This window comes from Podarcis melisellensis (assembly GCF_964234715.1).
Source record: "Podarcis melisellensis genome assembly, chromosome: 2".
Lineage (NCBI taxonomy): Eukaryota > Metazoa > Chordata > Lepidosauria > Squamata > Lacertidae > Podarcis > Podarcis melisellensis.
This window is the reverse complement of record NC_138529.1, coordinates 59739031-59752337: the sequence shown is the minus strand read 5'-3', so window position 1 is coordinate 59752337 and position 13307 is coordinate 59739031. Positions and strand designations below refer to the sequence as shown.

Sequence of the window (13307 nt, the reverse complement as noted above, 5' to 3'; positions counted from 1 at the left end):
TAATTTGCGCCCCCTAACCCCTGGATTTTAGCACTCGAGTGCGAGCGCGCCCCCCCAGATGTTGCGGCCGGCCCACCTGCACCCCCCTACGCTACGCCACTGGGGCTGGGGGCGAGCGAAGGAGCCAAGGACCCCCCCTTAAGGCTCAGCAGGAATTTATTAAATTTATTATTTGCGGCGCCCCCGCGGGCCGAGGCAGCCAAAGCCCCCTCCCCTTGGGCGCCTCCCCGCCCCCTCCTCTCCTTGGGCTGTAGGTGGAGCCCGCGCTCCGAGGCGCTGCAGATCGGGGCTTGGCGAGCGCCTCTCCTCCCCCCCGGCCTGGACCGGGGGCTTCCAGCCGCGCTCCGTCCTCGCCCGACCCCCCCCCGCAGCTGAGAGTTGCGCTGCGAGCCGGAGCCAGCGGCGCCCCCTTCCGCCGGGAGACCATCGCCCGCCCGCCGGCTTCCTCTCGGAGGGTGTTGGGGAGCGCAGGGCGCGGCGAGGCCCCTCGGAGCTCTCCTCCCCCCCCCCAGTCGGCAGAAGCAGCCGCCGCCTGTGGCTGGGCCGAGGGGATGGCGGCGGCGGCGGGGTGCGGAGGCTGCCCGTGCCGGCCAGGCGTTGGTGGTGGCGGCAGCGCTGCTGCAGCGGCTGCTCCTCCTGCGAGCAGTGAGTGGAGCGCAGCCGCAGCGGCGGTGGCGGGGGGCGCGCACGCACTAGGGCGCAAGGCTGGCGGGGCGGCGGGGAGCCCAGCGGAGGAAGGAACTTGTCCCTTCCCTCTGGACTCGCGCCCCCCCAGAAGTTGCGCCCGGTGCGGCCGGCACCCCTGGCACCCCCCACGCTACGCCACTGCTCGCAAGAGTGGTACATGCTCTGGTTATCTCCCGCTTGCACTCTACATGGGGCTACCTTTGAAGGTGACCCGGAAACTTCAACTAATCCAGAATGCGGCAGCTAGACTGGTGACTGGGAGTGGCCGCCGAGACCATATAACACTGGTCTTGAAAGACCTACATTGGCTCCCAGTACGTTTCCGAGCACAATTCAAAGTGTTGATGCTGACCTTTAAAGCCCTAAACGGCCTCGGTCCTGTATATCTGAAGGAGCGTCTCCTCCCCCATCGTTCTGCCCGGACACTGAGGTCCAGCTCCGAGGGCCTTCTAGCGGTTCCCTCACTGCGAGAGGCCAGGTTACAGGGAACCAGGCAGAGGGCCTTCTCGGTAGTGGCGCCCGCCCTGTGGAATGCCCTCCCATCAGATGTCAAAGCGATAAACAACTACCTGACATTCAGAAGACATCTGAAGGCAGCCCTGTTCAGGGAAGTTTTTAATATGTGACATTTTAGTGTATTTTTCATCTCTGTTGGAAGCCGCCCAGAGTGGCTGGGGAAACCCAGCCAGATGGGCGGGGTACAAATAATAAATTATTATTATTATTATTATTCCAGGCATATCCGCAAATGAGCAACATTTTGGCTTTGGCCCAGCCACTTCATCAGCTCTGAATCTACTTGTACTTGTCCTCCGCTCTTCCTCAGTAGCATGTTGGACGCCTTCCGACCTGAAGGGCTCATCTTCCAGCATCATAACTTTTATATGCCTGTTGTTATTGTCCATGGAGGTTTCTTGGCAGGGATACTGGAGTGGCTTGCCAGTTCCTGCTCCAGGTGGATCACATTTAGTCAAAACTTTCCCCTATGACCTGTCTGTCTTGGGTGACCCTACATGGCAAAGCTCATAGCTTCTCCGAGTTATTCAAGCCCCTTCGCCACGGGAAGGCAGACATCCATGAAGGGGCATGAATCTTTACTCAAAGTAAAAACTGCCCATTATGGCATACTCTCAACATGTCCCAATTTTCCAGGGAAAGTCCTTTTTTTAAAAAAGATATTTATTAAGATTTTGTATAATAAAGCAAGCATCACAATCAAACAGTCCTGGAATTACAGAAGCCATTTCTGATTTTATCCCAGAATGTCCCACTTTTCCTTCTTCCTCCCCTCCATGTTTTGGAGAACAAATAAAAGTGGTGTGTTTTTATGTGTAGGTGCAAAAGCTGACTCCTGTTTCTACTTAAAATAAAATCCCTGCACCAAATGAAAGGAATGGTGAAATTGGCATTCATAGTAAGGTGTAACCAATCCACTTTAAATTATTTAATTGTAATGCTTCTGCAGCCAGTCAGGTATGGAGGGTTGCAACACAGGCAGTTGGCTATGTCATTTGCCAAAACCTTCTCTCTCGAGGAATTGGGGTTGAAGCATCTATATTTGTCCAGGCCTTAGGCAGTTGAGCATTACATTATTCTTTTATTATTCTATTTCCTCTTCCCCCTTTTCTTCTCTGCCCTCCTATTTTGTCCCTCGCAGTTTCTCTTCTCACCTTTATCCATCAGTCTTTCTTTTTTGAATTACAACCAGTCTCTCACTTATATTCTCTCGCCCTTCTGTACCCATTTCCCTTTCCACGGTTCTCATTCCAAGGCTTTCCAGAATGGGTGGAGCACTGGCTTACATGCAGGAGGTGCCTCTCTCTGGCACCTCCAATTAAAGGAAAAGCATGTCATGGGCAAAGCCTTTCTCATTCCAAGATTCTGGAGAGCTATTCCCAATGCAGAGTAGACAAGGGGTGGCCAACATGGTGAGCTTCATAGGTTGTTGAACTCCATCCATCAGTACTATCAGTCCCAGTCAGCCTGGCCAATGGGCATGGATGGCCAAAGTTGGAGAACCATATTGGCATTCTCTACAGCTGAGCACTCACTGGGCAGGTGCTTTGGCTGCTTGATAGGTTCATATATGTTTATCTTCTCCCATTTTGACCTCCAATAATGCTTCTGACAAAGTGCGCAAGATCTAAGCAATGTATTTATTTCTAAAATAGTTTCAGGAGAGGGAGGAACCCAAAGACGTTGTTGTTCTAATTACATTAATTTCTACAAGCCAGAAATGTGGTGAGTGGACAGAGGCATTGAAATGTCGTCATCATCATCTCCACCATCCAGAAAGAGTAATGATTATTGGGTGTTTCTGATTATTAACCAATGCTGCAAATATATATGGAGAAATGCTGTATCTGGTTATTAAGCAACTTATGGAGTGCATTGTTCTGTGGGAGAAAGGAAGAGAAGAGTGTCAGGGAAGTGGTAAGGAGGAAGAAAACGTGAGCAACTCATATGTATTTCTTTATTTGGAATCAGTGGCGGATGATGCCCATTGGGATTGGTGGCATGGGAGGCAGGGAGGCCAACAGCAGATGGAGCCAGAGCAAATGACAGCTGCAACCACAGCCAATGAGAGGCCCCTGCCTACTGAGCTCCACAGGGGCAACACTGAGATGAAGGAGGAAGCTCTCAAGGAGTTCCACTCCTTGGCTGGTGGTCAGTAAGAAGGTGGGCATGTGAAGACTCCCTAGAGGCGGACTAAGGCTGGTGGGACCGTGTCCTATTTGCCTCAATGGGTCAGCCACTGTGAGGACCATGTGTATCTCACCATTCTAGTTCAAAACTGAGCCACTCAACACAATTAATGAATGCAGAAATTTTGGGGGTGGGAAGCAGAGCATATAAAAATTTATGCCAATGAGAGAAGAGCAGATAAAATAAACAATACAGAGGTGTAAAAACCAAAAAGCTGAAGCAGCCAAGTATACTGACAGCAGCAAGAAAAGATTTTGATATGTGGCCAGGAAGGACGAGTCCTCACTAAGGTCTTGGGGGGAATATGAACCTTCAAATACGATAGCCACCTAGGCCAGCATTCCATGCATAACTTTTGGACTGGGTTTTTCCCCCAGTCTCCAGCCAAGTGGAAGCTGCCTCCTTGCAGCTGGGACTGAAGCTACTTTAATTCTAATTAACTGGAATCTGAGCCCCATAAGGCAGCCGAAGACAGAGTTGATAGTCCCCAACCAGGCCATTACAGACAGCTTTTCAGGTCATGTGGCCAGCATGACTAAATAATAATACTATTAATCATAATTTATTATTTATACCCCACCCATCTGGCTGGGTTTCCCCAGCCTCTCTGGGTGGCTTCTAACAGAATATTAAAATACAATAGTCTATTAAACATTAAAATCTTCCATAAACAGGGCTGCCTTCAGCTTTTGGTGCAATGGAACACAATGATGAAGGCAGAGCGCATGGAAATGCCATTCACCTTCCCACCGAAGCGGTACCTATTTATCTAATTGAACTGGCGTGCTTTCGAAATGCTAGATTGGCAGGAGCTCGGACAGAACAACTGGAGCTCAGCCCATTGCAGGTATTCGAACTGTCTGCCTTCTGATTGGCAAGCCCAAGAGGCTCAGTGGTTTAGACCACAGCGCCACCCGTGTCCCTCAGCTGGTCTCTAGACAGACCCTGCCCAGGAGCGAGAATTGCTGGAGTCCCACCACACACACCACCCCAGCTGAGGGATGTAGAACCAACTCCTTCCTATCTATTCCCACAGCTAGGTCCAAATGGTTTGCTCCCCTTAGCAAATCAACCCCCCACTCAATTCCTGATAGCTTCAGGTGCTTTAATTATGATTAAGCATGGAAATCAGACCTCAGTTAATGTCAGTGATTTAACTACAATGGTACGTTGGTTGTCGAACATAATCTGTTCCAGAAGATCATTTGACTTCTGAAACTTTCGACAATGCGCAATGGGCAGTCGGTAAATTCAATTGAGACAATTGAGAAATGAGCTTCAGTAGCCGTTCGACTTCCGAGGTGCATTCAAATCGGAAGCATTTATTTCCAGGTTTCTGGCGAAAACCAAAATGTTCAACTTCTGAATCATTCATCAAACGAGGTACCACTCTACTCAAACTGTAGTGGTGATCCAGATTTGTGAATCTCTCTGAGACTAAATATAGCTCCTCAGATTCTGTTTCACACAGAGACATTCATACACATCTACAATAAAAAAATATTGAGATCAGGTTGCCTTACCAACATTCTCAAAGTATTTGATGTGTGCCTCAGGAAAGTTTTGCTCCAAAACTAATTTCTTGAATTTTTCTTTGATGTCACCTCCCACTTCCGGTCCCCTAGCTTTAAACACAAGCAAAGGTTGAGTAAATTGTTGTTCTCAGAATGGCTGAAATATCTGTTTTATGTCTATAGAGCACCCAAAGTCGTCTCTTATTCTTGCCATCTTCTCTGGATTGTCCATTAGACAGTCAGGAACAGAACCCCCATGAAACCAGAGAAGAGGACCTAAGGAGGCCTGGCCAGACATGGCCCTCTACATGTTTTGGGGCTACAATTCCCATCATCCATGACCACTGGTCCTGCGAGCTAGGGATGATGGGAGTTGTAGTCCCAAAACATCTGGAGGGCCATGTTTGGCCATGTCTGATCCAAAGGAACTGAAAGCCTACACAGGTGCTGACTGTCCCTATTTGCTAGTGGGAGGCTTTATGGTAGCTGCTCTTTCTGCTGGATCACTGTTAATATTGCAGCCCCCTGTTTCCTTTTATTTTGGGGACACCTTTTATCTTCATGTGAAGTGCTAAAGTGGCCATTCTTTAGGGTTCAACTCCCTTTTCCAAAAAAGATATTCCTTCATCCCGGGAAGGGCTGATTATTCCATTAGCCACTTTTTATTCTAGAAGATTATTGTAGTCAAGATTTTAAATAGGTTTTTATCCTTCTTTTTAACTCTGTACAGTATAGGTGACTGTTGACAGCAAAAAAAGGGGGGCTGTATATTAGCCAGATAAGTATAGATAAAGATATTCAATAATTTTGTATTCTATTTTTGTATTTTAACTAGAGCCGTAATTGGATTGAACAGAACTTAGGGTACCCTTCCATAAACTTAGGGTATCCGTCCAGATGTTTAAGGCAAAACCTTCCACCAGCCACCAAACTGTACTGCAGGAGGAAAAGGCAGGACAGAGCCAACTCCTTCAGCACAGCAGAGTGAGGAGCAGCACTGGCTCTGCCTCCTTCCTTTGAACTTTTCCTGCTCTGGCTGGTCCACAGAAAAACCTGAAACTCAGAACTTGAAACTGAGCTTGCTTCTTTCCTCTCCTCCCAACCCATTCTCCTTTTGTGACTTTTAGGGCATGTGTGTGTGTGTGTGTGTGTGTGTGTGTGTGTGAGAGAGAGAGAGAGAGAGAGAGAGAGAGAGAGAGAGAGAGAGAGAGAGAGAGATTTGTAACTTCTTTGTGGCTGAAGAATGAGTTGAAAAACAGCAACACTAACTAACTAGCATCCTTTTTTGCTGAACCACAGATATGCCACAGGGTGGAGTGAGGGTTATTGGTTTGTTTGTTTTATGTTGTGAACTGCTCTGAGATCTATGGGCGAAGAGCTGTATTTAATAAATAAAAATAAAATCCATTCCCATAACACATACCAGTCAGATACACAGCTTCATGTTCTAATTTCTTCTTGTGCATAATGATATACTTTTCATAATCAGTATCCATGATATGGGCAATACCATCTATACAGGAAACAACACAAGATATCAACTGAAGGAAGCGGGTTCCTCATTTCTTGGATGTTAGTGGGGGGGGGGCAGGCAAATGGGGATCAGCCACTCTTAGTCACCTTAATTATTCATTCTTTCTCCCACCCCCTCAGTAATATGTCTTCAGAATTTTAAGGGAGGTGAATCTCCATGACTTAATAAGTGTCCAGCCCAGGTCCACTGCCACACATTGCTCTATCTAAAGCAGGCAGTGGGAACCACCATTCCTTCATCCCCACACATTTCATCTTGCTCCCTGTCTTACTTTCCCCCTCTTTTAGCCATGGTGTTAGGCATGGCAGACTCCCCTTAGCTCTTGAGCCAGAGAAAAGGGCGTCCTTCTTAAAAGGAAGGTGTTTGTGTGGCCAAGGCTGCAAGTACTATGCTGAAAATCTAAAGTTAAATGTAAATGTTGACTAGTTACATAGGAAATGTGTGATTATGTGGACACTTTCTCACCCCTTCCCCAGAAGGCCTTGTTTTGAGGAAGTACACCCCCCGCCTCTTTCTCAATACAGTCATACCTCTAGTTGTGTTCGCTTCATGTTGCGTTCGCTTCATGTTGCAGATCCATTCTGCACGCTTCGCACATGCGCAGAATGGCCGTGTGCACTCCATGCTTGCGCAGAAGCACCGCTCTAGTTGCGGACTTTTCGGGGTGCAAACGGCCCCGGAACATATTGTATCCACAACTAGAGATACCACTGTATGTGGCAGGGAGGAGGGGGGACCTTAGACCCTGTTTGGAGAGTAGCAGAGCAAGCAGGTTGCAGAGAGGCTCCAGACAGTGAGAACTCACCACCCCTTCTGCTCCTCCTTAACTTTGTTGAGAGCCGCCCACAGTGGCTGGAGTAACCCAGTCAGATGGATGGGATATAAGTAACAAAATTGTTGTTGTTGTTGTTTGCCTGGCTCTGTTAAACTAGAACTTTTCCTGCGGCATCCCAAGGGCTTTGGAGAACCTCACTAGAAAACCAAAAACTAGCTGTGTCGGTCCATTTCAAAAATAATAAAGCCTCTAGGTGAGCATTACATTTATTTCAGCCAATTCTAGTGTCAGGAAAGACTGGCCAACTTTTAAGTTCTCTAGCACTCTTCATCGAGCACAATATTACCAAAATAATGATTAATTTTCCCACCCACCCACCCCAAAAACCAATCAGACTGGGATGATATGTATGAGGGCAGCTTAAATGATCAGCTGCAAGATAAAGATTGTAGGGTGGCAGAGTCCCTTCCCAGTACTATACAGATCAGTTGTCTGGCTGCCGGGGATTCTGTGATAAAGAAGCAAAGACTGCTCCCCAGGTCTGAGAACATAGATCCCAGCTGTAACCCAGAACTCCCTTGTGCAGCCTTGAGTGAAAGACTCAAAGTCCTCCTGGTTAAGCAGAGGGGAGATCAAAAGAGAAAGCAGGAGTCTTCCATTTTGAAAAGCCCAAGATTAATTTTGGATGGCAACAAGGCAAATCATATCCTCCTAAGTAGGGAAGTGGAGGCGTTGGTTTAACCATCTGCCCTGAACCACAACTCAGAGGGTAATTCACTTCCCTTGCATGTGGAATGTCCCTGGTTCAATTCCTGATGTTGTGCAACTTAAAAGGATCCTGACACTGGGATGGAGAGAGACTTCTGACACGGGGATGGAAAGAGCCACCGTCAGCCTGAGTGGGTCAAACTCAGGCAAACGGACAAATAGTTTTTGGCAGTTTCCTGTTACAGCGGTACCTCAGGTTACAGACGCTTCAGGTTACAGACTCCACTATCACAGAAATAGTACATCGGCTCAAGAACTTTGCTTCAGGATGAGAACAGAAATCACGTGGCAGCGGTGCGGCGGGAGCAGGAGACCTCATTAGCTAAGGTGGTACCTCAGGTTAAGAACAGTTTCAGGTTAAGAATAGACCTCCTGAACGAATTAAATTCTTAACCCGAGGTACCACTGTACTGTGATGTCTCTTTTACCAACCTTCATATACTGCTCTTTTGCTCTCAGATCACAAAACGCAGAGGGAAATTTAAAAATATTTATATGTTTTGTTTGAACTGAGGGAAAATCAGCTTGCAAAAGAAGGGTTTGCATGAGGTAAAGATGGGCAAAGGACTTCCACATAACCAGACTGTTATGTACCTTTAACTCCTCATTTGCCCTTCCTATCTTTTTGTTATTTAGACTGATAGTCTTATGCTGCGTCCTCTTTACAACCTCCTCCTCCTCCTCTCACTTCTCTCTTGAATCTCAAGATGAGAGGTCAGCTTGGAATGATCTTCCGAAAGAACTATGGAGCAGGCATAGCTGCCTTTGTTTTCTCTAGGCTACTTAGGTTTCGTGAGACCCAGTGCTTTCTTTCAGAAATAAAGTTTAGGGGTCCTCTCATATTCCTACTCGTATTGAAATACTGCCCCCTCAATGAGGCCAAACTTAGATTGACAAAATGTTTAAGGGTATGTGTACCCCTGTGTCCCCCCAGAAAAAAAGCACTGGCTAGACCTAGTAACCTTTTTCTAGCCAAGTTATGTATTTCCTAAAATAAACAACCTTATTGGTGGGTGAGTGATTGCATTGCTCTCCCCCTCATAACTCGATTTTGCACTCAAAAGGAAGAATATAAATGGGGAAAAGAAGAGATGTTTGAACATTTGCCCAAATCACAGCATCTGGATCTTCCGATCACAAAAGATACTTTGTCATCAGGTAATAGGGTGGCTCATGGCACTCGTACTTACCAGGAAATTCGAATACACCAGGTTTGTCAGTGTGCTTGAACACAAGAGCTGCTTGTTTGCAGACACCATCCCTGGAAAAGAGAGCTAAATGAAAGCACTTCAAAACCAGATACCCAGCCTGCTTCCTGCCTTGCCTCCTCTACTTGTATTTTTTAGGGTGTCAGAGCCACTGATGGAAGAATACAGTACCAGTAAGATGCCTTAGGGTTTACCAGAGGGAAGGATAGCCGGAGTGTCAAGAGGAAAAGCACCCTCTTGCTGTCAATGCCTTCAAAATGAACAGGCCTTTTTGGAGGCCTCAACATTATTAAGTGGCCCTCTCAATAGCTACAGGAAAGGTTTCCGCAGGATTACTCAATATCTCCATTGGCATTCCAGCAATCTTTTATTTATATCGCTATGCCCAACCTAAGTGGCTCTTTATGATATATTAAGATAAACAAGACCAAAAAAAAGAGACAATAGGGGATGGGAAACATGTGTCTTCCCTAAGCAGCAGCTCTATACAAAATCTGGACATTGCTCCATCCAGCTCAATATTGTTTACACTGACTGGCAGTGCCAGAAACTTTATGCCCTTTCCAAAGCATCTCAAAATGATTTCAGGGGAAATCAGGGCTGTGGCTCAGTGGCAGAGCACCTGCTTTACATGCACAAGGACCCCGGTTCAATCCCCAGCCTATGCATGATGGGAGGAGAGGTATCAGTTGTAAGGTACTAACGACATATAATTAGCCGTGAGTTTCAAATCTCCATCCAAAACCTCCACCGTGTGGTCCATCGGTGCTATTTTCTGATCATGCTCATTCAACTCAGGCAACTTGGAAGCCATCCCGATGGAGTGCCACTTCCCGCTAACCTAAAACAGAAGAATTTTGATTGACATTTTAGGGGGCAGCGAAAGGTGATAGGTTTAAATATATAAAATAGCAACGTCCAGTCGGTGGACTGCGAAAGTAATGTTGGTTATAGCGCTGCGTTCAATTTTCAGTGTTGCACTTTCTGTTGTGCATTTTCTGTCATCCCCCCCCCTCAATAAAATGCTCAACAACTCTGGCCAACCCCCCCCAAACCCCCCCCCCACACTCCTCCTCCTTCCAATGACAATGCATAGATTAGTGCCAGTTATTTTATCCTGGGAGTACATTGCAGTCTCTGGGGAGTTGGACGTGCCTGATATAAAGCAACCCACCTCATCTCTGTAATTTTCCTACCAGAGCTAGAAGCACAAATCAAAATCAGGCAGCCATTAATCTGCTGATAGCCAGGTTTGTGGACCTGGGCGAGAGGAGAAGGGGGACCCAAAAGCAACAGGGCCTTTACTGTGAGCATTCAAGATCAACAACCCTAATCTGCCATTTGCCATCTGATTGGATTTATTCTGGCTCATTGATTTTAGAATATTTTTATTCCCTGCCTGATATTATATTAATGTTTTATATTCTTGTTGTTGGCTGCTCTGAGCCCAGTCCTTGGACAGAGTGGGCAGGGTATTATTATTATTATTATTATTATTATTATTATTATTATTATTATTATTATTCACTCAAGAGCAAAGCTGCTCAGGTGTCCTATCCAGAGTCCTAAGAGAAGCAAGGTCAGAGGGGAGAGGGGAAACATCACTCATTTCCACAGGTTGCAAGTCCCGTCTGTAAACGTCTTACCTTTTGGGGGTCAAAGTTTGGGTACACAGGGATGTCAGCACTGACAGGAAATATGCAGGCAGGGGTCAGCCCAAACACCACCAGCAGCACAGCAATCATCCTGGAGCTGGTTCTCTCCTGCTCTTACCGTGAACACCGTGTGCAGGGGGAGAGAATGATGGTCCAGGGTTTCAGCAGCCCAGTTTAAATATCTGCCTCCAAATGGCTTCAAAGCACATCCCACTCACCAACTTATGCAAAAGGGAAGAACAGAGTGGGAGCAACAGGGTTATTTTTGAAGGGAATTAGTTTTATTTGTGGTGTGGAACAAGGTGGAGTCTCCTTTGTGCTCAAGGCTGTTCAAGGCTGGCACATTCCCTTCCTGGGCAAGTACAGAGATCACAGGTGCTCCATGGCATCTCCTCCTCCCGCCCCGCCCCAACTCCACAAGCTGGCCCAGCCCTTAATGACTTGTGGTCTTTTCAGCAAAAGGAGTAGAAGACCTATCACAGAATGAAATACTTAAGCTTCTCCAGGATATTAGATCACTGGACCACACATCCCAGGGGCTGGTGGTGGGAACTGTCACCTCAAGGACCTGATCAGGCCCACCAAACTTTCCCTGGTGGCAGCACTGCCACAGGTAGGGGAATGTGCAGAAGACCAGCAGGTGTGGAACAGCAGGTGTGGGTTGAAACTAGTACACCCAGCCCAGTGCCAAAATGGAAATATAGATCATCCCTTGCCACCCACCCTGCTCCCAAAATAGATCTGATGAGCGATGGGGAGATGGTCATCTAGTATTGTGGGAGAAATCCAAACTTGGGTGAGGGGAGGAAGGCAATGCCTCAGAGATCATGTTATCTTTGCACCCACCCGGGAATGGAATGTGCCAGCCTTCAAAAACATCCCCCTCAACATCCTAAAAGAACAAGCATGTTTGTTCCCTTCTTCTGAAGCACAAAGGAGCCTCCACAGGCTTCAATCAAATGGCAAATGGCCACTTGGGCAAGACGTATCTCCAGTCACATCTTTGTACATGAGAGCTAGGAAGGGAGGAAATCAAAAGTAGTGATGTTATTCCTCTATAGGCTGCCATTGAAGGTCACTCCTCTTAGTTGCCTCTTAGACTCCACTGTGGGATTCCTCTTAGACTCCACTGTGGGAGCAGGGCCGGGGCGGGAGAGTGCTAGAGTTCTGTCTAGTCAAGTTGAGTGGGATCAATTCCAATCTGTTACCTCCGAGGATGTGGACAGGCTGCTTGGACGAGTGAAACCAACCACCTGTCTCCTGGATCCTTGCCCATCCTGGCTTATAAAAGCTAGCCGGGAAGGACTGGGCGATGGGCTTCGTGGGGTGGTGAATGCTTCCCTCCATGAGGGAGCCTTCCCAGACCCGCTGAAAGAGGCAGTTATTAAGCCGCTTCTTAAAAAACCATCTTTAGATGCGGCCACGATGGCCAATTATCACCCAGTCTCAAATCTTCCATTCTTGGGCAAGGTGATTGAGCGAGTGGTCGCTGAACAACACCAGGCACGCCTGGTAGAAGCAGACCATTTGGGTCCCTTCCAGTCAGGATTCAGGCCTCATCATGGGACTGAAACTGCCTTGGTCGCACTGGTTCATGATCTCCAGCGGGCTAGGGACAAAGGTGAGAGCTGTTTCCTAGTTCTGCTGGATCTCTCAGCTGCGTTTGATACCATCGACCATAGCATCCTTCTGGACCGTCTTCAGGGGCTGGGAGCTAGGGGCACGGTTATACAGTGGTTCCGCTCCTTCCTCCTGGGCCGTATTCAGAAAGTGGTGGTGGGGGGATGAGTGTTCAGACCCCTGGGCTCTCACTTGTGGGGTGCCTCAGGGTTCTGTCCTCTCCCCCATGCTTTTTAACATTTATATGCAACCGCTGGGAGAGATCGTCAGGGGGTTTGGCCTGGGTGTCCATCAGTATGCGGATGATACCCAGCTCTACCTCTCTTTTAAATCAGAACCAGTGAAGGTGGTGAAGGTCCTGTGTGAGTGCCTGGAGGCTGTTGGAGGATGGATGGCGGCTAACAGATTGAGGTTGAATCCTGACAAGACAGAAGTGCTGTTTTGGGGGGACAGGAGGCGGGCAGGTGTGGAGGATTCCCTGGTCCTGAATGGGGTAACTGTGCCCCTGAAGGACCAGGTGCGGAGCCAGGGAGTCATTTTGGACTCACAGCTGTCCATGGAGGCACAGGTCAAATCTGTGTCCAGGGCAGCTGTTTACCAGCTCCATCTGGTATGCAGGCTGAGACCCTATCTGCCTGCGGACTGCCTCGCAAGAGTGGTACATGCTCTGGTTATCTCCCACTTGCACTCTACATGGGGCTACCTTTGAAGGTGACCCGGAAACTTCAACTAATCCAGAATGCGGCAGCTAGACTGGTGACTGGGAGCGGCCGCCGAGACCATATAACACCGGTCTTGAAAGACCTACATTGGCTCCCAGTACGTTTCCGAGCACAATTC

At 47.8% G+C, this 13307-nt stretch overlaps 1 protein-coding gene across 1 annotated transcript; it reads right to left on the bottom strand.

Annotated features, from left to right (window-relative positions):
- Nucleotides 1–2824: 2824 nt before the first annotated feature.
- On the bottom strand, nucleotides 2825–11024 carry LOC309364002 (epididymal secretory protein 4-like). Its single transcript, XM_081900651.1, has 6 exons — nucleotides 10839–11024; nucleotides 9897–10033; nucleotides 9175–9245; nucleotides 6331–6420; nucleotides 4917–5018; nucleotides 2825–3083 (listed from the first exon to the last, which is right to left on the bottom strand). Exons 1-6 carry the CDS (start codon nucleotides 10935–10937, stop codon nucleotides 3067–3069), a joined length of 516 nt encoding a protein of 171 aa, XP_081756777.1. The 5' UTR covers nucleotides 10938–11024; the 3' UTR covers nucleotides 2825–3066.
- Nucleotides 11025–13307: the final 2283 nt, after the last annotated feature.

What these genes read in the sequence shown, in the direction of transcription:
- LOC309364002 (XM_081900651.1), bottom strand. Translation starts at nt 10,937, where the DNA reads ATGATTGCTGTGCTGCTGGTGGTGTTTGGGCTGACCCCTGCCTGCATA. An exon ending in TGGTGTATTCGAATTTCCTG is followed by an intron (nt 6,421 to 9,174) that starts GTAAGTACGAGT and finishes TTTCCTGTATAG; the next exon opens with ATGGTATTGCCCATATCATG. An exon ending in TGAAGCTGTGTATCTGACTG is followed by an intron (nt 5,019 to 6,330) that starts GTATGTGTTATG and finishes TTGTGTTTAAAG; the next exon opens with CTAGGGGACCGGAAGTGGGA.